The following is a 24,632-nucleotide window of genomic DNA, read 5'->3' on the forward strand; positions in this document are numbered from 1 at the left end:
CTTCCCTGTAGAGGAAGCAACCTTTCCATTACATAATGTGAAGGTCTTGAATAGGAAGACCTTGAAAGCATTTCACAGATAGAGCACTTACAAACACTAATGAACATCTCATCCTGACAATATTTTACCATTCAAAGACTAATGCAATTACCCAAGGAAACCCAACATCATGGAATAAATCATCCCACTACTAATCCCACTAATAATAAATCATCCCACTAATAATCTCAAAGTCAACATAAAAATAGCAACACCAATTTTTACTCCCTACAATTTAATTTTTTTTAAAAAACAATGAACTGTACCTTGCTGGATGTTCCTTCAATATAGGCAGATACAGTCTCCAGGCTCAGCATAGGCTTGTCAGTTCGAGGAACAATTGTGGCAGTTTTCTTCAGAAGGTTGGCCAAATCAGCAGACACAGTACTGGTTTTGTAACTATCAAATTCTGGAAGAGTTTTAGGCTTAAAATACTCAAACATGAACAAAGCATCTTCCCATGTCAGATCAACCTGAAGAGGGAGGTAGATGAGAGGGGGAAAAAAATATTTCAAATTCTAAAATTCAAGTCTACTAATGATGGTTTTCTATAGACTTTCTAGTTCAGGGGAGTGTACACATTACTCTAGCAGGAACCAAACTAAACCTCCCAAGAACAGAGCTAAAGGTGCTGTTAATTTATGCTGCTCACAAATACAATATACTGCTCACTGATTTAACAGACAAAGATATTGCTGTAACTTAGCATAGGTCACTAAAGTCAAAATAAAGTAAAAATAAATCCATTCTACTTGCTTAGAAAAATTGTTTATAAGCAAGGATCAATTGTAAAAATTCTGAGTGACACTGAGATCATGGGTAATATGGAGAACAACTCTGCCCCTTCCATTGCAGAGCCAAGGAAGAAGAGGTAATGAAATGGGAACCAGACAAAATTCTGAGCCCCTCTTTGAACTCCCTACAGAAAATTACTTCCAGAATTTACTCCTCATTTTCTCTTCACTTTTCTTTCTTGAAAGCAGTAAAAATACTCAAAATAATTGACAGTTCTCTTCTGCTAGACTAAGTTTTTTCTCCTTTTATTGCTTTACCCTAATAACTTTACCTTTCAATTTTGCTCTGGATTGAAATGCAAGAAAGTTGCAGAGGGTAATCTCCTTATACTTCCCTTTTTCTTATTTATCCCCTTTCTCTCATTATCTTCACTCTCTAAGATGTACATATAACACACAAAATTGCCAAATACTCAATGAACAGTAATGTAAGAGTATTTGTGTATTTTAAAAGGTTTGTTCAACAGAGCCAAACAATCATTTTGCTTGTATGAAAATAGTTTTGATTGATAATTCTATGATCATTTGCATTTGGTGAGTGCAAAATAGGCTGGGGTTTTTGAACAAAACCAGGGATGTTTCTCAAGGCAGGACATTGCATTGCTGCCCTGTATTTTTCTCTTCCTCCTTTAATACTACAACCCTCTTACAGAGGCACTCTGTAGTTGCCCTTCTCCCAAATTCAACTGAATTTCACATTTCTCATAAACAGCTATCAGGTATTTACCATTAGAGATGTCAAAATAAGTGATAACATAATGTACTTGCAAACTTTTAACTGGGACATTTTTCACTTTCATAAACTGCAAGGCTGGCCGCTAAAACTTTCTTCTCTCAAGCTGACTTTTCCTCTCTAAATTTTCCTCAACCTTGAACTTCTTCTCAGCTGAAAATAGGAAAGTGATAGCTTAATAAAATCAATTTCTCAATACTTTCAGGATGGCAGAATACTATGGATAAGACTAGCATTTAAAATATTCAATTTGTTATATTTATTATTTTAAAAAATACTAAAATTTTTATTTTATTCTCTACAATGTGTAAAATAAATAAGATTTACAAGGAAATAAAAGTAATCTTTCTCAAAAATACATCAAAGTGCATAATAAAATAAGAATGCATCTTTCATCAGTTCAGGATATTCCACTGACATTGGATAAGACATAACTTACCTGCTGTACTGAATGTTCTTCTAGGTACCTTGCTTTGCTTTTTTTGCTAGGGAAACCATATAAACAATAAAAACATTGTTCCAAGGCTGTTTCCAGCTCTTCTTTGTATGGATGAGTATCTTCAGAAGTGGAAGCTGCAAGTTCTTTCTGTAGTACCTGAACCTACAAGGCAAGCACCAAGGACAAGGTCACCTGCACATCACAGTGAGCTGCCAGCTGGCTGAATGCAGGTGAAGAAAACAACTTCAAGGGATTTTAAGGGATTTTTACATGGATTTTTCCCCAATAACAATAAATTTCCCCAATATTACTCATGTATTTCTGTAAACTGGTCTCACACAAGTCATTCCAATGGCACTGCAGCAGCATTGAAGTGCTTTTATTTTTTTTTCCTGTATTAATCCACAGACACTTATCTTTAATCAATGAGGTTAAATATCAGCTTCATGTTTCAGAGTGAAAATCATTGAAAGTTCTCCCCTACACACCAAGCTCACAGTGAGCTGCCCAGCTGGATGAAGGCAGGTGATGAAAACAACTTCAAGGGATTTTAAGGGATTTTTAATGGATTTTTCCCCAATAACAATAAATTTCCCCAATATTACTCATGTATTTCTGTAAACTGGCACTGCAGCAGCATTGAAGTGCTTTTATTTTTTTTTCCTGTATTAATCCACAGACACTTATCTTTAATCAATGAGGTTAAATATCAGCTTCATGTTTCAGAGTGAAAATCATTGAAAGTTCTCCCCTACACACCAAGCTCACAGTGAGCTGCCCAGCTGGATGAAGGCAGGTGATGAAAACAACTTCAAGGGATTTTAAGGGATTTTTAATGGATTTTTCCCCAATAACAATAAATTTCCCCAATATTACTCATGTATTTCTGTAAACTGGCACTGCAGCAGCATTGAAGTGCTTTTATTTTTTTCCCTGTATTAATCCACAGGCACTTATCTTTAATCAATGAGGTTAAATATCAGCTTCATGTTTCAGATTTAAAATCATTCAAAGTTCTCCCCTACACACCAAGCTGCTTCTGTGAATATAACTGTGAACTACAGTTCATCAATGCTGTGAATAAGGAAAAGGTACAGAAGAATTTCTGTCCTAACTCACAACCAGCAATTTCCTCTGCATGAAAAAAGCAGGATGGAGAGGACTTGGCAGCAAAAGAAGAGAGAGAGTTAATGAAAATCTGGCTAAAGGGACTCTAGAATTGAACAGTATGAACAGTATTACACAGATGGCTGCACACCAAGGAAAGTGGCTGGATTGATCCCAAATTACTAAACACTGTAGCAAGTTGCTATCTTTACCTTCAACACCACAAGAGAAAGCACCCATCAGTAGAATATTTTGGAAGATGCTGATAGTTTAAGACATTCATTATAAAAACTGCAGCTGAATGCCAAAAGAAGAAAGGTAACTCTTTGAAAAGTCTCACTAAGCTTTCATAAAAAACAAACCCAAAAGGAATATATTCCAAGAAGACATTTCAAGGTCAACAAAAATATGTTCACCAAGAATAACCTGTGTAGGGGTATTCTGGATATTTATTTCATAACCAAGTCAAGACCCACACAACCACTGAGGTTTAAGATTCAATTTCAATGCGTTCCACTACAGAATTTCAATTTTAAAAAGAAATGTTTATTTGTGACCATTTTTCAACATCTAGGACTTCAAACTCAATTATTTATGCATGATCCTACACAAAGCTTTCTGTCAATACAAACACTGCATGACAAGGCAAAAATCTAACTTTCTACATGTAAGGAGCTCGTTTATAAGAGCTGGAATTAAATAGAAGATGCTGATTCTCTTCTGATTAAAATATCTGTGCTAAGATCAAGGTACTCTTTATTAAGAGCCAAACCCCTGAAAAAGAAAAGCAAAGACAATTCTTAGAAAGCATTTCAATGACATCTGGAGTCACAGCAGACTCATTCATACTGAGTCCCAGCAGACACCTTATTGCCAGCACTTTCCCTGTATGAATTTGTGATCAACATTTGAAATTTACAGAAAGGGTAGCTAAATAAGCTGAAAAAAAAAAATGAGCATCAGAGGATATTGTAACAAAAGCCTTATATTCCTACTGCTACAAACAAAAGCACATCTAACAGCAGTAACAGAATTCTCACTTGAACAGCATTCAAAATCTCCTTTGTTACTATTCAACTTTCAAGTTCTTGGCAGAAATCCAGAATTGTTCCTAATAATTCAGACTATTGCTAAAGGCCTTAATTAATATTAACACCTTCTCTTGCACAGCACATTCATCCCCAAGCAATATAAGGACCTTGAGCAGACATTTCACCTACAGAAGGTGACCACTTAGCACTAATCTATGAAACACACAGTTCACATTCTTGAAGCTGCCTTTCTCTTCAAATAATTCATCCCATTTTATCTTTGTCTTTCCCTATCCTTCCAACACCCTCTTGTCTCTGAAAACTCTGAAAACTGAATTCTTGTGTTTAATAACACTATAATATATTTTAGTTTAAGAAGCTGGCAATTCTGTCAGTGAAAATGGAACATTTTGTTTGAAGTAGCTGATGATATTTGCAAAGATCTCACTGCAAATACATTGCCAGATCTCATGCTACCATTTCATTACTTCATAAATAACAAAGTCATCTGCACTTTGCCCAGGTTGCCAGCCCATACTCTGTCACTCCCCAGGCTGTGGGTACAGCACATTTTTCAGGCACAATTCAGACTCATCACTTCAGGGCACGACAGCCTGGGAACAGCCCATCCATTTCCATGAAGCACAGGGTCTGAGCTAACAAACCCTCTGGAGTCCCTGCAGGGCCAGCTCTGGAGCATCAGCATTATGCTCCTGCCACCAGGGAGGCTGGGGAGAGCAGGACACAGAGATGATCTGATCCCAGCCTGAATCAGCCTCAGTTCAAACCCTGCTCATTCACTGCTGACTCCTGCAGCAGCCCTCAGGCTCTCTGGGCCGTCCTTCCCAGCTGTGTAAATTACTGTCCTGGACATGCCACTGCTCAAATGCACAGGGAGATGGGGTCTGGCACCGAGCTGTGCCTAATAAGCTCCAGGGAGTGCTGAGAAGGGAAATTAGGAGATTCCTGAGTAGCTCTATGCAGAACTAATCATGATTTTCTCTTGGCTGAAGGTAATAAACCTCAGTGAAGTCAAGCTGAATCTGCAAAGTGCCCCTGAAATGTCCCTGTGGAGGGCCCAGTGGATGCCATGGCATTGCATTATCTGGGGTTTGCCAGCAGCCAGGCTGTCCCAGGCTGCCAGTGCTCTGCTCAGGAAACACTTGGCTTTCTGAGCTAAGAGAAGATGAGCAAACAAATAGAAATATTCTATTTAACCAGGGGAAATTTCTTTTCTGGTGTAACAATGAGACCTCAAGGAATAATCTTAAAAAGGTCAATCATGAATGGGTAAGTCCTTTTATCTAATAATGCTACAGTATTAGTGCCCAGACACCCATTCCTGGAGCACAAGAGATGAGATGTAACACACCCATCTGAACAACAGAGCAAAGAACAGACTTAACACACAGGAAAATGGAGGGCTAAAGTAGTTCTTCATTCTCATCACTGTTCAACAGATCAACTGTGTGTGTGTATTTTAAATAATATTTAGTTAATAACATGAAAACAATAGAATTGCTATTTGTTTCAGGCTGTGGTATAAAATCAAGGTAAGTACAATCAAACAAGGCAAATTTATCAACCAGAGAACAATTAAATGCATCACAGCTTCAGAGCAAATCCAGGTAACACCACAAGATGTGGGAGCCATCAGGAGCATTCCAGTTGTGTAACTGAGGACAGATGATGGGCTGCAAATCTTTACTCTTATGATTTGGAAGAAACAAACAACCAAGCTGTTCAAAACTGAATTTTCTTGGCTGAAAGTTTAAATATGTTCTTTTTACACAATAAACAGTATTTATGTACACTGAAATGTGCAAACCCCACCTAACACTTGACAAATTCAGTCCTGTGAAGTGAGCAACTTATTTAGAACCACTGAGACAAGATGAATATGGAATCCCACTGTGTTATTTTAGCAGCAATTTTAAAGATGTAACACAACAGGTTTTTTTAGCTCCTGAATGATATACAGTACTATCCAACTGCTTGGTTATTCCTACTTCCCTTTCAAATCCCATGAACAAAATAGAATACAAGTGCAAGAAGCAAAAAGAAAGGAGAAAAAAGAGAATAAAACAATTCTTCTTCTCAGTGAGGCAAGTCCAGGGAACAATGGGGAGTATGACAGAAGCAGACCAATAGAAAAGGGTCTGGAATAACAATTCAGATTAAACTGACTGAAACTTTCATATGTTTGTCTGGGAGAAGTCAGAAAGTGGATTTAAAAGTGTATCTTTAACATGAAGATAAAGCAATAAACAATCTAACTTTGAACTTTGCTTCCTGCTTTGGGAGAGGACTTGGCCAGATGATTTTCAGAGATCAATCAGAACCACTCTCAGTTATTCCACAATTTCTACTTACATAAAACTTGAGCAGAGCACCATCTGAATTGCAACACCAGGATCTTCTTCCCAAATACTCATGAGCTGTGTTCAACAGCATAAGGGAAGAAGGCAACATAGGGGTATCAGGACTCACTGGAAGAAAGAAATTGGTAAATATTAAAGTAGCACAGAACTGAGTTAAATCTGAGTCAATGCTGCAACTGGCAAAGAGCTTCCTCTCTGGTGGAAAGTGATGTTTGCATAGCCCTCTCCTCCCTTCAGCCAGCAAGGTAAGACAGCAAACAAGTATTTCACTACTTATACTCCTGAGCTAGATGGGAAAGAGCTCAGGTGCAATATGTAAAAGTGAAGAAATAATCCACCTTCTTCTCCCTGGTTCTGCTGCTGCTGGCAGCAAAGGGACCGAAAAGCATCTTCCTCATGCTGGATGATCCTGTGCAGGATAATCCATGGAAGCACTGAGGACACATAGGGCTCTTTTGGCTCTTCCTGGACAGCCATGCTGCAGTCTATGATCTAAGAAAGAAACACACATTATACAGACAAAGTGATGGAAACACAGGTCAGCTGTGAATCCTCCCCAAACAACCCAAAGCTGGCAGCACATTTTACCCCAAGGAAATAATCCAAAGTTGAGTCTCAGCTTCTCACAAGTGACTGTAAAAATGCTAGAGGTAAATCAATTAGTAGGGGAAGAGATTATTTGCCCTACTCTGATATTCCTCTTGCACCCCCATTTTCCACCTAGATGTGTCTCTGTTAATATCCTATATGAGCAATTCATAGTGACCAAATACACAGCATCAATTCTCAGCATTACTAGGCCTCATTACTGTACAAGAAATTTTCCTACAACCCAGATCCAGAGGAACTTACAAAAATTCCTGAATTCTAGCACAGGTGTTACAACAACTGGTAAAGACCAACTAGAATCATTAAAGATGCTACATAAATGATGTGCCTGAACACTCTGTTCTCCAGAATTCCATTACATTTCATAAAACATACAACTTTACACAATAAGAGTATGATTCTGTAAGTAGTGAAGGCTCCTTGGCTTTTACAGAAGTAAGTGGAGATTTGAGAATTGCAAGCACATTGAATTTTGACATTAACTAGACCTGCTTCTTAACAGAACTGCCATTTGTAAGTCTGCCATTTGTTACTTGGACTGAAAACACTCATTCAGTTTTGAGGTTTGAAAGTACCTTCTGTAAAAGGCTAAAATTAGCTGCATTCATAATTCTAGAAGCACTTCACATTTCACTCTTCCCCTGCCCTGTTCACATCACCCTCTCTGTTTTTACCAGAAAATCATTTCCTTTGGCCAGCACTTGCAAGCAATTCTACCATGCCTGTAAGGCTTATGGGGCCTTGCCCTCCAGCCTGAAGCACATAAAGGCAAGATCAGAACCAGAACTTACAGGCTACATCCAGGCAGCTCAGTCAATCTTCACATTATCACTACTTCAAATAGCCTAAAACCCCAGTGCTGGGTTATCTTACCACCATATTTGATTGTTTTAGGCAGCTTGGTAGTGGATCTAGCACAGGTGTGTGCTCAGTGTAGCTCTATCACACTGCAGACAGAATGGTAACACCCACCTTCCCAAAAATGTAACAGCAATGTAACCAAAGGCACCACCAGGAGTGGGTGGGAATTCAGCCAGCAGCTGCAGCATCCCCTGAGTCCTCCTGCAGCCTGCCCTGAGTCCTGCACCATGCCCAGAATCCTGCAGCCTGCCCTGAGCCCTGCAGCCTGCCCTGAGCCCTCCTGCAGCCTGCCCTGAGCCCTCCTGCAGCATCCCCTGAGTCCTGCAGCCTGCCCTGAATCCTGCAGCCTGCCCTGAGTCCTGCAGCCTGCCCTGAGCCCTGCAGCCTGCCCTGAGCCCTGCAGCCTGCCCTGAGTCCTCCTGCAGCATCCCCTGAGTCCTGCAGCCTGCCCTGAGCCCTGCAGCCTGCCCTGAGCCCTGCAGCCTGCCCTGAGCCCTGCAGCCTGCCCTGAGCCCTGCCCTGAGTCCTGCAGCCTGCCCTGAGTCCTGCAGCACACAGCACACCTCCTGGTGCCAGGCCATGCCTTACCTGGATCAGGTTGTTTGTTAGGCGCACCAGGCTCGGTGTGACAGAGGAGTCTTTCAGGATGCTGTTAACTGAGGATAATGAAGTATCTATTCCTGTCAGCAGCTGTGTTACTGTAGCAACCCACTCCTCTTTAGCAGAGGGTGCTGTCATATTAATCATCTGCTGAATTGCTTCATTCAAGGCAACATCTGAGCATTCAAAGCATTGCTTGTAGTCTTTCAGTTTGAGCAGGGAGTCCTAGGGAATGTAAATATGAAAAAGATCTATTATAACAATGAAGAGTTTATTTTAAACATGAATGCACAGCAGGGCAAAGCAAAACACTATACTCAGTAAATGTGATGATTTCAATGAAATGAAGCAACAACTTTAAATGCAACATTAAAAGGACAATAGGAGGTGCATGGATCCTGGATGACAAATACACAAGTAGGATCTAAACACAAAAAAATCATCACATCTTTCTGCTTTAATAAAAGATGCAAGGAAAGAAAATAGGAAAGAGATGGCTGTAGGGCTGTAATTCTAATGATCTACAGCTGAATAAAGCACTTACAAGAAACAGGGTTTGGATCTTTATGATCTCGTGCTAGCATTTCATTACTTCATAAATAACAAAGTAGCAACTCTAAGGCCAGTGGAATAGCAACTTCTGATCTTTCTACTCTGAAGAGGTTGGGTCACCAGAAACCATGGAAAATGTAGGACTGGGTTCTGTGCAGTTAAAAACCCATCAGCCTTTTTTTCTGCAAACTTTTTTCCTGCAAACTTTTTTCCCCCAACTAACCTAATATACTCAGCTGAGCGGAGCTCATTAATACACTTATTATACACTTATTTTTACAGTGTCAAATGGTCTAACTCTACAGCAATTATATTGCATGTATCAACAGCTCCTCATTCATGCAGGAGAGTCTTTACAGCATAAAAATCATTCATATGCTAGATAACCAAGTTTCAGAATGGTTCTAAGTCACCATATAGTCAACAGTAGCATGAATTCATCCATAAAATAACTCAGGAAACTCAAGTTTCTGTTCATTCCATGGAGGCCTCAACATCTTGCATCTTTAGCCATACTCTCAGTCAGCAAAAGCTGGCACATTGCTAGTGATGGCAACAAAGCTGTGATCTTCAGAGCATTCACAGGTTTGGTTCCATGCTTGGCTTTGTAAATTAGACTCACAACTGTTAACAGCCACTCCAGAAATCCTTCCCTCCTGTTTTCAGGAATAAGTCTTAATTCCTTACTGAAACAGATTTTGTATGAAACAAAGCAAACCTGGAGGAGAAGCAGCTGAGCTGGTCTCTCAGGTATGGAGGTGACAAACTCCAGGTGTTTGGCTCTGCCATAACCATTGAAGCACAAGGTTGGCCTGAGCAGATGCACCACTGCATTATAGTCCCCTGCCTCATACAGCCGCTGGATCTCCTCCAAAGACTGGCATCTCTCCAGGGATTTTAGGTTCTTTTCAATCTGCAAACATCACAGATGATACAATCTTAACTTTTGTTTTCACAGATATTTGACTACTGACACTTCTCCCAGCAGTTTAGCTCTCAATGTTGGAAAGGAAAGGAAAGGAAAGGAAAGGAAAGGAAAGGAAAGGAAAGGAAAGGAAAGGAAAGGAAAGGAAAGGAAAGGAAAGGAAAGGAAAGGAAAGGAAAGGAAAGGAAAGGAAAGGAAAGGAAAGGAAAGGAAAGGAAAACACTGATTCAATAATCCACTGCTGCTTTAATGCATGCAGCTGCTTTAATGTTTTTATTATGCATAAAAGCAATCTAAAAATGTACAGGACCAACAGATACAAAAAGTGTAGTTTTTGAAAAAGAGAGGGTAGCCTCGACATAATATTCAAAATACCAGACCCTCACTCTGAGGTGCACTAAACTTCCCTCACAAATGAACTAATTCACAGGTGACATTTGAAACTGGGAGAGATGGAGTGTGAGGGATGGAAGAGGGAACACACCCTGCAAATGAGCTCTCACCTCTTCCAAAGACACCACAGAATCCACGTGCAGGTTGGGCAGGCGGATCACAATGCTGCTCTCACTGCCAGCCTCAGCCTGGCTGCTGCTGGAGCTCTGCAGCATCTCAGTGCAGATATCATAGTTTTCAAGTGCCTGTTCCATGTCTCCCTATAGAAACAGTACAGAGGAAAACAATCAACCAAAAAAATCCTACAGTTCTCACTGTAGAAAGTCTCCAAAACTTGTAGAAAATGGTTAAATTTAATGCAGGCACTGCCAGTGTGCTTACTGCATGTCCTCAAAAATTATAACATAAATTCAACTGAATAGCTCAAATTAAAGCAAAAATATTTTAAAATATCTTACCGATTATTTCAATAATGGATAAAACAAATCAGAAAAATGGAATTCAGCCTGCATAAATTTGTAAGATTGGTCTGGAGTGCTAAAATCCCTTTCCTTTAAAAAGGCAGAAGAGTAAACCAGCAGAAATAACTCTTCCATTTGTGCAAATTAAAACACTGAGTAAAGAAACATTCATCTATTCCACAAAGTGAGTGAATTCGACTTGCTCTGTGTAAAGTAGTTACTGAAATTGAGATGTCAGGAAGGCATGCACAGGCAAAATACAACTCTGCATATCACAAGGAAAAAAGTGCCAGTAGTTGTATAGGAACTCTCATTTTTCCTAAATAACTTTATTAGAAAGGAATCCTTAGATGCAGGGGAAAAAAAGGGGAAGGACCAAGTTAGTTCACACTTATGAAACTGACTCACATAACTAGTTGATACCAGATTTAAACATAATTATTGCATTAAAAAACCCTCTTTGATGTCCTGGGAAAGCAACAGAGAGGAAGAAAAAGACTGGGATCAAATAACATTTCTTTCAAATTATTCCCTTAGTGATAGGCTTAAAACCCTCTGCTTCAAAATTTGCATATTAAATTAAAAATCTTCAAAAGCAGAACCATGCCACCTTGAAAAAGCAGAGGGAACAGTAAAAAAAAAAGTCTGCTTCAGTTCAATCTGAATTTTGGTGTTCCTGAGACTCTGATAGTGTCCATGAATCCAGGCCCTCAAAAATCTTATGTTCTGCAGCTCCACAACACTATTCTAAGTAACTTTAGTACAAATATTGTTTTTAAGCTGAGTACAAGTTCATTTAAACAAAGACATTTATTAAACATATCTGAATATTTGCTGAGCATGTGAGACCTCCTACTTCATTTCCACCTCAACCCTCAGGGGAAGTTAATTATATTTAGAAGCAAAATGAAATCGCTATGTTTTAAGCTGATTTTATCCACATGCCTGAAAGAGTTGAGATTCCTGAATCAGCTGCATCCGAACAATATTTGTAGGGGGATAGAAGATAAGAAAATAAAGATAGTGTAGAAAGTAATCTTACCCCTAAGGAGCTGCAGCTGGGCCAATTATCAAAGCTTAGGAACAGGCCTGACTTTACCAGGCCACAGCTGTAAGCAATGAGAAGAAGATGCTATAAAAGAGTGAGGGTGGCTCTCTTTAAAAAAGAGAGGGCAGCCTTGACATAATATTCAAACTACCAAAGCCTCCCTCCTTCACAAAGTAGCCAAATGGAGTCAGTTGGTTACTTTGTAAATATTACTTAATGTAATATTCAAACTACCAAAGCCTCACTCCTTCACAAAGTAGCCAGCTGGAGTCAGTTGGTTCCTTTGTAAAGAATAAAGAGCCAGGGCTCTGAGGAGCTGCCCACCAGAATCACCAGGAAGGTGTGAAACTCTTGTGATAAGGACACAACAGCATGGAACCCCTGCAATAAGATAACAACATATTGACTTGAATTTGGGACAAACTGTGTTTGTTAAACCAAAAGTGGAGCCCACCTGCAGTGCCAGAAACCGAGCCTTGAGCCAATAGACCCGAGTGACAAACTCCATCCAGCCTTCCTCAAACAAATCTCGCTGTGAGGATGCAAATGACAGCTGCAGCAGGTCTCCCAAAAAGTGAGTTCCTGGGAAGTCAGGACCAAACTTGCCATTCACAGAGGCAGCAGGACAATTTCTTGGAGAAACTGCAAGTCAATTAAGTACATTTTATCATGAAGTTACAGCATCCCATGGAAAGAGTTCCATGTCACAGAATTTCAAAGGTCTGATCTGCCTGAAGGCAAACAATTGATAGAGCAATAAAACACAGATCTGAAAGATATTGAGACAAAATAGCTCCAAAATCCAGTGAATTCCTGGAAACATTTCTCCATATGCTCCCAGTGTTTTTAGAGTCTGAAGAAAATTTAAGTTCTCACCTGTAGAACTCTTCCCTTTTGTCAGTAGCCACTGATCTAATTGCAGCTCCATGCAAGAAAGGCTCATTATCATCATATCCTTCAGAAAAAGTAAGGAGATATCAAAAGAGTGTTCACAGCAAGAAATACATTAAAAGAAGCATAAATTAAAAAAAAATCACTACATTTGCAATTTACTTCAAAGAAAGCCTTCATCTTGTCCTCTTGGGATTTCTATTCCCAAGCTGTATCTACTTCTTCTGCCTGAAAGGTGCACAATAACTGCCTGAGGTGTACAGTAACTGACAAATCAACAGGTACAAAGCCAAACAATACTCAGAACCATTAAAAAAGAAAAATCTCAGTTCATGGAAAAAGGTCAGAACAGCATTGCCTGATGTTAGAAAAAATTAGTCATCCTTACTTTTTAATTTGGCTGAACTAAAACTATATTAAATTGCCAATTCATGCCAAAAGCACGATTCCAGAATATAGCAGTAGCACTGACATTTGAAAAATAAGACAAAATTTAAGAAAAGTAAGCAGTTATGCACTAATAATGAGAGCCAAGGGAATACATTTATAAATATATTTACATTTGTTTAAAGAAGGCACGTATATGTGAAATATATACATAAATAAGTCACAGGATGTATAAAAATTTAACATCTGCTACATAGAGGCACTTTTGTTTGTTTTGCAAATGGCATCAATGGAACACAGCAATTTTCATAATTAATATTTCATTTGCAAAGAAGTAAAAACACTTGATCTGAAAAAAAATTTCCAGCTGAAGTCATACCAAAGGCAAATAACTTCCAAATGAATACAGACTGCTAACATTAAAAAGATAACATAGGCTGGCTCAGTGGCCAAGAATTATCAGAACTGGTTTTATAATTCAAGAAATATCATCTTCAATCATTAATGTGGTTAACAGTAATGTAAAGAACTTATTGTTTTTTCTCTCTGCTTTCAGGAAATTCCAGATTTATAAAGGTAATAAAATGGTGATGCTGAGGAGGTGGTTTTGGTTTGTTTTTGTTGTTGTTTGGTTTTTTGCTGTAAATTTCAGGTTATCTTCAAACCAGAGAGTATTTATTCTATTTAAAGCAGCAATGCTGACCCTCAATCAGCCAGTGAGAACAGAGCAGCCTCTGTACTGACCTGATGACAAAACAAAACTGTGTCATGTCAGAAGAAAAGGAAGGAGGGGAGGAAAAGGAGCAACAAGAGAATAAAGGGGTAAAATATCTCTGTGTTTATTACCTCTCTCTGGGTGTCTGTGTGCATCCACACAGGTTAGAGCTGCATGTAGCATCCCCCAGGTGTGCTCAGCTCACAAACAGCTCCAGGAGCTGCAGTGCACCCAAGTTTGGGACAGTAACCAAGCTGGGACAAGCAGGGCTGAGCCAAAGCTGTGTCTGGGCACTTCAGCTGGGTACTTTGGGCACACCCACATCAGGACAACAGCAAATATGGAATAAGGAAAGGTGCTGCTCTACCTTGATGTGTTGGTTACTCGAGTCCCTCAGGAGTGGGTTGGGGAGGCTACTGCTGTGCTTCCTCCAGCTGTTATAGATACTGAGCACCACCTCACACAGGCCAGGAGGCCACTTCACCAGGAACTTCTGGCTGATGACTTTCAGATATCTCATCATCAGCTCCAAGATTCCACCATTGTTCAGGTTATCCAGCAGGAACTCATGAACATCCTGTTTTTCTAGAAAGCAGATAAACACAAAGGCCTACATCTAAGGTTGAGGCAGATCATAACTTGAAAGAATTAAGTTTCAACAGTGTTTTGGGCACTTATATCACAGCAGTTCTCCACTGCACATGGGCAGAATTCAGTTACTGTATTCCAATGTGTTTAAATGGAAATTCCACACAACAGGGCTCCTGCACACAGGGATTGAGCAATTCCCCAAGACTTAAAAAATTAGTACCAACTGAGATACTTCTATGCTATAAAATTATACTTTTTAAAATACACTTCTGTATCTTCTAGGCATGACAGGAAAATACAGAAACTAAAGCATACAGTATGGCAAAACCAAGGAAGAAAGAACAGGGGTTATAATGCAATGCCTACCAGACTCCATAAATGTTGTAGAATCAAATGACATTCTGTGTGGTCCAAGATGCTGAAAATTCTCCTCTTTGATCTCTGATTGCACCTCATAGTTATTGAAAGGGTCCTCCTCCTCTTCAGGGTCTAATTTCCTTAATCTGTGTGAAAGGGGGGAAAACCCACAATATCAACAAAGTCCTCATTCTTTCTTTCATTACTATATAACATCTAAATATGAAACAATGTGCAAATTTTAACAGTGAGAATATATTACTGAAACAAATTCAGAGATTTGCATCCAGTTCCTTTCATCCAAATCAAGATTACTTTACCTTATCCATTTTGATATGTGCATTGTCCACTAATTCACTTTAACAGTAGTAAAAGCTATTTTTTAATTTTTATTTGGTAATTTTTACTAAAAGAAATATTATTACATTTATCAGAAGATAATGCACCACATCTGCTTCAAAAAAAAACAAAAACAAACCATGGAACTGGTAGTTTTAAGGTTGGGGGGTATCAATCAAACAAAATCCCAAGCAGCTTCATGTCTGTGATCATCTCCCAATGAAAGGTGTTCAGTGCAGTACCTGGAAGGAAGGAACTTCACCAGCAGCTCTTGAAAGTCAACCTTCTCCTCTTTCTTACACTTGGTGTTCCGAACTCTGGCAGATCTCCTTTTGGCTGTTTCACCACTATCTTCTGTAATTCTTCTTCTCTTCACTCCTTTCTTAGATTTATCACCTGCAGATATGTCACCTAAAACCATAATGAAAAAAAAAAAACAACCCAAAACCTGACAGGTTAAATTGACAAATAAAAAGTGAGTAATCTTTTTTATTTTTAAAAACATAATTACACAGCAACACTTGAGATTCATTGGTTTCCTTCTGAAGACAGTGCCAAAAAAATCTTGTATAGATTTCAAATAAATATAGCTGACAGCTTGGTCTTCTCAGCTTCTTAAAGTGACATATGAGCAGAAAAATAATCATCTTTTTGTAAAACAGCTCATTCATTCTAAGGAGCTCCCAGCATGGAATTTGATATGCATCACTGCTGGAATGGAGTCACAATTTTTCTCATCCTAAAGACTGAAAAACTGAAGTGTGGGGTAACAGCACAAAACCAGAAAAGATCAGATACTCCTTCAATTTCTCTATCAGGTGTTACACATATGCTGAAAAGCTTCTGACTCCACCAACATGCAGCTGAACAACAGCATGTCCCAAAGAATTCTGAAATGTTTTTTATACCCAGACAAGTAGGAAAGGTATCTTGAATCTTAGATTGAAGTACCTTGCTCACCTACAGGAGCTCCTGGCTCCAATGAACTCTGGCTGTGACTTGGGAAGTTGGGTGTGGTTGGAGTGTAAGGCAATACAGGATCTGGCATTGTCACCACTGCATTGGTGCTGACAGGAGTTGGCTGAATCACACTGACAGGAGTGGAGGTGGGAGAAAGCATCAGATGTTGAACTGGGTCTCTGTACTCGGAGAGATCAATCCTCTTGCCCAGACTGGGGCGAGGAGGATCACATGTTGTGAGGTGCTGATACATGGCAAGCAAGGCTTCTCCTAAACACTTCCACCTGAAGGGAAACACAATGGCATCACAATATCTTCACTTCTTGTCACAGTATTTTCTATATTATGGTTACAAACCTAACAGCATTCAACATTGTTTTTTCACTAATAGCTTAGAGATAGCATGAGGAGCTTCTCAGTGGGACAGCAATACACACCTGAGTGTCAAAAACCTGTCCCATCACTCCAAAATTTCCTCTAAAAACACAAGGTCCATGCAGTAGTTGCTGAGGAAATTACTTTTTTTTTAGCTTTTGGCATAGAGTAATGTCAAAGAAAATTTTCAGGTTCTGCATTCAATCAACAACACTAGAACTCATCCCTCTTCACAAGAAACAACTTCTCAGCAATATGAACTACATGTAGAGTCCATTAATATTCCAGAAAAATGTGTGCAATACAAAAACCAAACCCCAATTCTTTATGCCTTAATAAAGACATACAAAACAACTTACTAGTATCCTTGTATCTTCCTGCAAATAAAGAACTGCAATTTTTTTTCTGAGTTTTCATTATCTCAATAGTAAAAACAATTTTTAAAAGCTAAATTTGCTTGGAAATTCACACACAAACTAGTCATATATAAAAAATCCAGTAATACATTGCAATAGCTGCCAAATCATTCTCAGATACCAGATTTGTTTTTTACATCACTGGTTTAAAATCAAAAGTTGAAAACTAATAGCGGTGGGGTTTATGCTAAAACCATAAGCACACCAAACTAACCTATAACTTAATAAGAAAACGCTGGGGGAGTTGGTTTGTTTTTACAAGGATTAAAAAAAAGGTGTTTTGAAGAAATCTGAAGCACAAGACAGTTGTCAGAGTATGTGCTTCAGAGGATCTTTCTGCAAAGAGAAGACACCAAGACGTACGTGAGGAAGGGAATTGGCTGCACCAGTCTGAGGTCTGGCTCTCTGTCACGCACCAGCAGCGCTTGTCTCTTCTTACGGAGCTCCAGCGCCTCATTTATGATCCTTCCTGCTTCAGCTGCACCCACATTCACATTATGGATGGACATGTCACTGAGAAATAATCAAAAATGGAGATAAGTGGAAGGTTTTGTTTGCTGGTTTGTTTTTTTTTATTAAAGCTTAGAGGGGATTCATTTAATAGCATCATATAAGGTAACAAAAACAGCGTTAGAAGAAGCATTCACACAATATCATCTCACCAACTTTATGGCACACATATGGATGTGTCAACCATCAGAAATCTTTGTTCTGAATGATCTGATAACTTAGACACATCCTATAAATTTTATGGGCCTCTATTTTCCCACTTTGCTCCTACCCACTCCTACTCTAAAATCCATACAGGAAGAAGTAACATGTGGGGAGTGTTTGGTGAGGTTTTCTTGGGGGGGGGGTGAGAGTTGTTTTGGTTTTGGCTGTTATTGGTTTGTTTTAATTAGGAAAACTAAAGTGAATGCTGCAGGGATCAGGAACTAATTAGTAAAACAAAGGCAGATGATTACAAGAGATTTAGATATGAAAATAAATGAGCAGCAACAAATAGATTATTTTCCTCTTTCTACCTCCCTCCAAAAGGAATTCCTGAAGAACATTCTGTCAGCAGCATCAACATGTTGTTATTCAGAAGGAAGGTCAGCAAGCTAAAAAGCACAAGATCTCAGCAGGTTTTCTGAGCAACCCCAAACCCAAAATTTACACTCCAAAGGCAGTATATACTCTAAGACAACATTCACCATTTGAGGAACATCCTTAAGGAATCTTTCTGGAGGCAAGGCTGCTCCTCAAAGATCTTCTCCTTCAGAACCAATCCTTTGCTGTACAGACAATCTTTTTCCAGAGCTTTGCAGATAAAGTACAAACATGCTAACAGAGAAATAAAAATGGAATGGTCAATGGCTGCTTTGGTTCATTCAAAGCTCCCATTTCTGGGCCTCACATACACCACTGAATTCCACCCAAATGTGACATTTACATAAATTAGTCCAATTGCTTTGTAAGGTGTCAAATAATTACAGGCATAGAGTTAAAATAGTCTCTTGTGTCTTCCTAGGTACTGTATCCAGAAAAAGAATGTAATTAATTTTGTTTAAACAATGTTTGTAGTACATCTTTCACTTACTTTCAAGCCTGTTCTGGCACAGAAGAAATTAGAACCATAAACAGAAACACAATTATTCACCATTTTTATGTTATGAAATGTCTTTGATAACTGCAGATTCCATTAGTGAAGCAAGCAGTGCATCCAGTGCTGTAACTACAATTAACCCTTCCAGGCTATGAAGGAGACTGTAGATTTATACCCAAACCCTAGTGCTATGCAGCAGGAAAATTACTAGAAAGCCAAAACCAACATACATGGAAAGGCAGAGGAACCATGTACAGGGAACTTCCTGCAGAGGCTCTGATCTGTGAGACCACAGACATTTATTTTTAGGGCAACCAAAAATAAATAATAAAACTTCTCTAAACCACCATGCTTTAGAATTCAGTAAAATCTCTACCATGAAGTAGCAGTCTCTATCAAACCCTGCTGCATTGCTTCAGCAAGATACACTTCAACCTACAGATTTCATTGTTACAGTTTGTCTTGGTATGTAAGATCACACACATACCGAGATGCTTTTCATGCATTGTACTCACTGGTGTAGTCACTGAGTGTATACAAAATTGTGATAAGGTTATCCAAACAAGGCCAGTGATCAGGATTGCACCTGAGCCCTTCTTCAAAAGCGTGACGAGCCAAGGGCAGGCGGATCAGCTTTATTGCCACACGACCAATTTTATACCACAGGTTGACATCGGTGGAGTCCAGCATTACAGCCTGGAAAGCACAACAAACAAATCACCCACATTTCACACATGCAAACCCACCTTGCTGCAGGGATTGGCACTGCTTGAGTTTGCAGCAGGACCACAACTGCTTTGGTGGACCAATTTTATCCCATATAGCAGCATCAGAAAGAATATAGTATTCAACTGTACACTGACATGATGTATGCTGATGTGTCTGTCTGATGTATGCTGGATGTGTCTGTCTGTATTTTAGGAAGATTTTACAAAGATTTAGACTCCAGTGTCTAATTTCAGCTGCACTGTACCTCCAGATAGAACTCCATGGCTGTCTCTAAGTCATCCCGCTGTGCTGCCAGTTGTGCTAGGTTTTTATAGGTGGAGTATTTTAACATCAAACCCGGGTGTTTCAGCCCTTCTTTCTCATCACCAGAAAGAACTGCCTAGAAATTATAAAATACATACAACGTGGGCATTAGGAATTAGACAAGGAACAAGTACTAACATTTCTAGTTAGCCAGTTAGAACTGAAGTAAGACAAAACACAGCAAACAGTTTCTAGAGTGTCATTCTCCCAAGGTCACTGACCTCCCTCAGAAGACGAATCTCAAGTAGCTCATGATAAGCTTTAGCAGACTCTTCAAATCTGTCATGTTTCTGAAGGTCCAGAGCTTTGTGGTACAAAGCAAAAGCTTCTGCTTCCTGTGATTGAAATAATTAGAATGTATTTATTAAGACAACTTTATGAAGTATGTTATTTATGTATTTCAGTGGTTTCACACTTTTAATACTTTCTGCTACACAGCAGAATGTTTGTGTTGCTGTCCTAAAATAACTCATCTGAGTGAAGTTTTAGTTTGCTAAAGGAGGGTTCAAGAGAAAGAGTAACTAAACTTACATAAGAACAAAATATCATGGTTGAACAAATCCCTATAACTAGAGGACAAAACTCCCATTGAGACAACTGTGGAATGACTCACCTGAGCTTCCTTGGTCTGTGTTTTATGGCTTTTGAAGGTACCTTCATAGTCATCCTCAACCGTGGAGCTCGCGTTCAGCGCTGCAATGCGGATCTGGAATGGCAATTGAGACATCACAAGAAATGTCACACCTACAGATGTCCCAGTGTCCTTTGAAAACTGGATTTGTCTCTTTTTTTTAATTAACTGGTACATGAACACTACTGAGAGATCACTACATAAAGTTACAAGAGCTGTAATTAATTTAATTATCCCGAATTGCAAATAAATAAATATCAAAACCATTTCCCATCCAAAATCAGCTGAAAAAAAACTAATTTCAAGTGTCTTGCAAGCAACAACTTTCCTAGAATAGACATGTACCCTACAGTGATTTTTTCCCAAATTCTTAAATTTACTAATAATACAATCACTCCAAAAACAATGTTCTCATTATGGCAATTTATCCTTAGTCCCAGGGAAGGAGAAAATTCTCTATTTTATTGCTAACAAAACATCTTAAAAGCCATCTCAAAAAACCCTTACCATGTTCACAACTATTCACAATGTCTGTCTCCAGGAATAGAAGGAGGGGTCTATCACAAACAGGCCTGGAAAGCAAACAGGATTAGAAAATTTATTCTGTTCACAAAGAAAACATTCAGAAGTAAAAGACAATACTTTACAAGCACACTTTAATAACCAGTTAACCACAATCCCATGCCAAGAGATAGACAGCCCAACAACTGAAGAACAATAATTCCACTGAGGAATAATTTTCATTACTGTCACCCCTGCTAGAACAGAACCAGACAAACACTGTGTTTGTCCCACAGCTGTTCTGAGTATCCTGACCAACCTCTACAGACCAGCCCCAGTGCAAGAAAAAGTTATAGCTACTGCAGACACACTTACATCTACTAGATGGAAGCAAACAAAAGAAATGGAACTTTAACTAACTAGCATTTCTTCATTCTGAAAAAGGATACTCATATTTCCAGTCCTTTTTACCACTGATAAAAAATTTGAAGGGGTAAATACATATTTATAACCTGTAAGTAATTTTTCCTCATATGTAAGCCCATAATTTATATTCTTGAAACATCATGTTAGTAAAGGCAAAAATATATGAAAGAGCTCTGTGCTGCTTTATAGAAAACCTTCACTGCTACAAGATAAAACATTCCCATCAACTCCAACAAGAAGATGACATATGCAAGACAGGCTAAAAACAGTCTTTAATATGGGAGACTGCATTAATAGAAGAGTAAATCCAGAATTAACCACAGCAGGAAGCAGTGGGAGTTTGGAACTATAAGCTGAATTAACTCATACATCATCATGATGAGTTCTGCATGTAGAGAAAATAATGCCTTGACAGGAATTCCACTCATTCAGCAATGAGAATTGCTGGCCCGTGCACCACTGGCTCTCCCTGCCTCTAGTTAAATCAGACTGACAACTGCACAGCAATAAAGCATTTTTCCCTTTAAAGTCACCAGATCAACATTTAATAAAACCTCAAATCTTCTTCAGGACAGACTCCTTGTTTACTTTTCACATGAAGAAAATACATGCACAGATATTAATGGTTACTTTCAGACAGACTGAATGTCACACATTTGGACAGGGTGTAGATGCTTATGACATTTAAGTAACTCAGTCTGTATGATCCCAAATCAATTACATATTTAAGTTGATGGGGTTTAAATCCACTTACAAAAATGCCTATATTCAGTAATATGCCCAAGTCTTTTGCTGAATCCAAAGAATCTTGCTCAAGGTGGAAGAGGAAGTCAAGAGCAGAGACTACGGTCAAGACTTTACATCCGAGGCTGGACTCTTGGGGAAACTGCAACTGCAGAAAAGGTGGGAAAACAATTTCAGTTCCACTTATTATTAATACTGGAAGCTTGTAACAGGCAGGAACTTAGTAACAAATACTTAGCATCTCTTAGCCTGGTGTTCACAGGCTGAAAGCACAGAACCAGACAGGACTGAGGTGCTGCTGGCAAACAGGGGCTGGGTGTTGTCCCACAGCTTTGGCAGGGTGTTATTTTATTCTGGTCTAAACCAGGCACTGCACATGGCTGCAAAACTACCCTGCCTGAGGAGGGAGTTACAGCAGGGCCACAGCACTTAGGAACTGAGGGTGTCCCTGCAAGCACTCCCAGAGGAACACAGCTACATGAGACAAGCAGGCAAAAAATAACTCCTCTTTCATATGAAGTACTACAAACCCGTTTGAATTTCTTCAGATACAAGAGTGTCTCAGCTATAAATCTGTGGCTACAACAGGTGTGCACATCCTGAAAGGCAGCAAGACTTTTGCCTTCAAAACCTTCTCTCCTTTAACCTTAGCAGTTTAAAATTTAAGCAAATATTTCCAATGTCAGCTCTTGCTCCCAGAACTTGTGTTCTCAACTTCTAAGTAAGAAACAAAGGGAGTGACTTGGGCTTTCCCAGCTTTTGTTGTTCCTGCTACACTTGGGATCCATACATTTCAGATACACGTTTAAATAACACTTCAATTTTGTTCTGGGTTTCTTTTTTTAACATTGCAAAGCTCCGCCTCGCTTCAGCACAGCCATTCTGACGGAACACGATCACTTTCTGCACAGTGGCCAGGGACGCTGCTCTCGCCGCTGGCCCGGAGGGCGGCACACGGGGCGGGAGGAGGCGGGAGCCCACGTTGGCCTCCGCCCGCGGCTCCGCGGAGGGACGGGCACGGACGAGGCCGCCCAGGCCGGGCTCTCGCCACCCTCACGGGGCAGGGCCCGAACGCCGCTGCCCCTCCGCGGGGCCGGGCGGACGGGACACTCACCTCGCGAGGCCGCCCCTGGCATGCCGGCGCTGCTCCCGGGGGCTTCCCGGGGGTTCCCGGGGCGCTCCCGCGGTTTCCCAGCGCGGGTCCCTCAGGCTCCCGCCGCTCCCCCGGGAGCCGCGCTCCGCCCGTTTCCACCGCAACCGCCTCCGGAGCCGCGGCGCCAACAACGCAGCGCCTGATTGGCCGAGCCGCCCTGCCGCAGCCAGCCAATGGCAGCGCCGCGCACTGGGAGGCGGCAGGGCGGGAGCGGCGACTGGGGGCGCTTGGCGACAGCTGGGGGAGCCCCGGGCTCGGGGTCCCGGCTCGGAAAGCTCCGGACTCGGGTCCCGGCTGGGAAAGCCCCGGGCTCGCGATCCCAGTTGGGAAAGCCCCGGGCTCGGGGTCCCGGCTGGGAAAGCTCCGGGCTCGGGGTCCCGACTGGGAACCGACACCCCCGTGCCGGCCAGACCATGTCCAGTCCTTCTTTAAAGACTTGCAGGGACGGTGACTCCACCACCTCCCTGGGCAGTGTTAAAAATAGGTTAGGAACTGTTGTAGAATAGTTGAGAATTGTTAAGCATGTAGTGTTAGTTTGATTATTGTAAAAGGGGTTAAAAGGGTAGTTATAAGAAATACGGTACGTACCGTATTACACCTAAGTGCTCCACCCGCAAGCGAAACCAGCCAGCCTGGCCAGAACTGCAATGGGCCAATCAAGCGCCTTAAACCTTCATGCAAATAAAGGATCCAAACAGAAACCAATGCAAAGGGACGAAAAACAGGATAAAAAGGGGCTTCTGACCCAGTGAATATGTGCCGTTCCCCTGGGACATCGGGGCCATCGCTGCTGAACAGCTGCTCCATCCTCGACAGGAACGTTCCTGCTCGGCCCTTGCTTTAGGCCTTTCTTTTTATTATAATAAATGCTGAAATCACTTTAGTACCGGGACTCTAGTCTCGTTTTTAACAGACAGGTCTAATGTCTGAATCAGTTTTTCTGTGGAGAAATTGCTCCCAATATCCAATCTAAACTTCCCCTGGTGCAGCTTAAGGCTCACTTCATCAACACCAAAAGTACCAGGACAGCAAAGTCCTGATGGCCTTTACCTCCCCTGGGCAACCTGGTATCTGCCCCTGAAACATTGGGGCCAGCTGTTTTCTTTCCTATGGAAAAGTGTCACCATTCCCTTTCAGGGATCCACCATCAAAATTTGGATACCACCTCCAAGGATTAATACATCCAAGGATTGCTCCCACTCAAAAGCTGTCAGGACAGAAAGGTGTTTCTGTACCCTTGGACAGTCTTGTCTGACCCAACAACACTGGGACCATGAGCATTCCTTGCCAAGGAAAGGTACTGTCACTGTCTTTCAGCAACCCAACTCCAAAATGTGGGGCTGATCTTCCAAGCTAAATCTGGGGATTTCTCACAGAAAAATGGTGCAAGGGCAGAAAGCAGATCCTTGCCTTTTCAGCCCTCCAACACCTGCACAAACAATGCTGGGCAGAGCTGCTTTCCTTCACAAAGTAAAGGCCTGTCACCCTCTTTTTGCAGCCCATCTGCAAAATTTAGAATCCAGCTTCAGAAATTAAGAGCTCTAAAGATTGCC

At 40.5% G+C, this 24,632-nt stretch overlaps 2 protein-coding genes across 2 annotated transcripts in view; one reads left to right on the forward strand and one right to left on the reverse strand.

Annotated features, from left to right (window-relative positions):
• The window catches only part of CABIN1 (calcineurin binding protein 1), a 116,572-nt gene extending 93,376 nt beyond the window's left edge, over window positions 1-23,196 (reverse strand). The window contains exons 1-22 of the mRNA XM_071445630.1: window positions 23,041-23,196; window positions 21,937-22,074; window positions 20,763-20,827; window positions 20,238-20,330; window positions 19,846-19,959; window positions 19,566-19,700; window positions 19,108-19,288; window positions 18,201-18,330; window positions 17,368-17,517; window positions 16,214-16,497; window positions 15,496-15,664; window positions 14,924-15,060; window positions 14,334-14,551; window positions 12,850-12,928; window positions 12,428-12,615; window positions 10,575-10,724; window positions 9,865-10,059; window positions 8,583-8,819; window positions 6,863-7,016; window positions 6,517-6,632; window positions 2,006-2,167; window positions 306-512 (exon numbers count right to left, since the gene is read on the reverse strand). Coding sequence (XP_071301731.1) covers window positions 306-512; window positions 2,006-2,167; window positions 6,517-6,632; window positions 6,863-7,016; window positions 8,583-8,819; window positions 9,865-10,059; window positions 10,575-10,724; window positions 12,428-12,615; window positions 12,850-12,928; window positions 14,334-14,551; window positions 14,924-15,060; window positions 15,496-15,664; window positions 16,214-16,497; window positions 17,368-17,517; window positions 18,201-18,330; window positions 19,108-19,288; window positions 19,566-19,700; window positions 19,846-19,959; window positions 20,238-20,330; window positions 20,763-20,765 — 3,102 coding nt within the window. The 5' untranslated portion in view covers window positions 20,766-20,827; window positions 21,937-22,074; window positions 23,041-23,196. The remainder of the gene's footprint in view (window positions 1-305; window positions 513-2,005; window positions 2,168-6,516; window positions 6,633-6,862; window positions 7,017-8,582; window positions 8,820-9,864; window positions 10,060-10,574; window positions 10,725-12,427; window positions 12,616-12,849; window positions 12,929-14,333; window positions 14,552-14,923; window positions 15,061-15,495; window positions 15,665-16,213; window positions 16,498-17,367; window positions 17,518-18,200; window positions 18,331-19,107; window positions 19,289-19,565; window positions 19,701-19,845; window positions 19,960-20,237; window positions 20,331-20,762; window positions 20,828-21,936; window positions 22,075-23,040) is intronic.
• KLHL22 (kelch like family member 22) overlaps window positions 1-24,632 on the forward strand; it is a 303,656-nt gene that overhangs the window by 179,454 nt on the left and 99,570 nt on the right. The window lies entirely within an intron of this gene.

This window comes from Agelaius tricolor, unplaced genomic scaffold, assembly GCF_023055355.1.
Source record: "Agelaius tricolor isolate 1412-34295 unplaced genomic scaffold, bAgeTri1.0.p SCAF_20, whole genome shotgun sequence".
Taxonomy (NCBI): Eukaryota; Metazoa; Chordata; class Aves; order Passeriformes; family Icteridae; genus Agelaius; species Agelaius tricolor.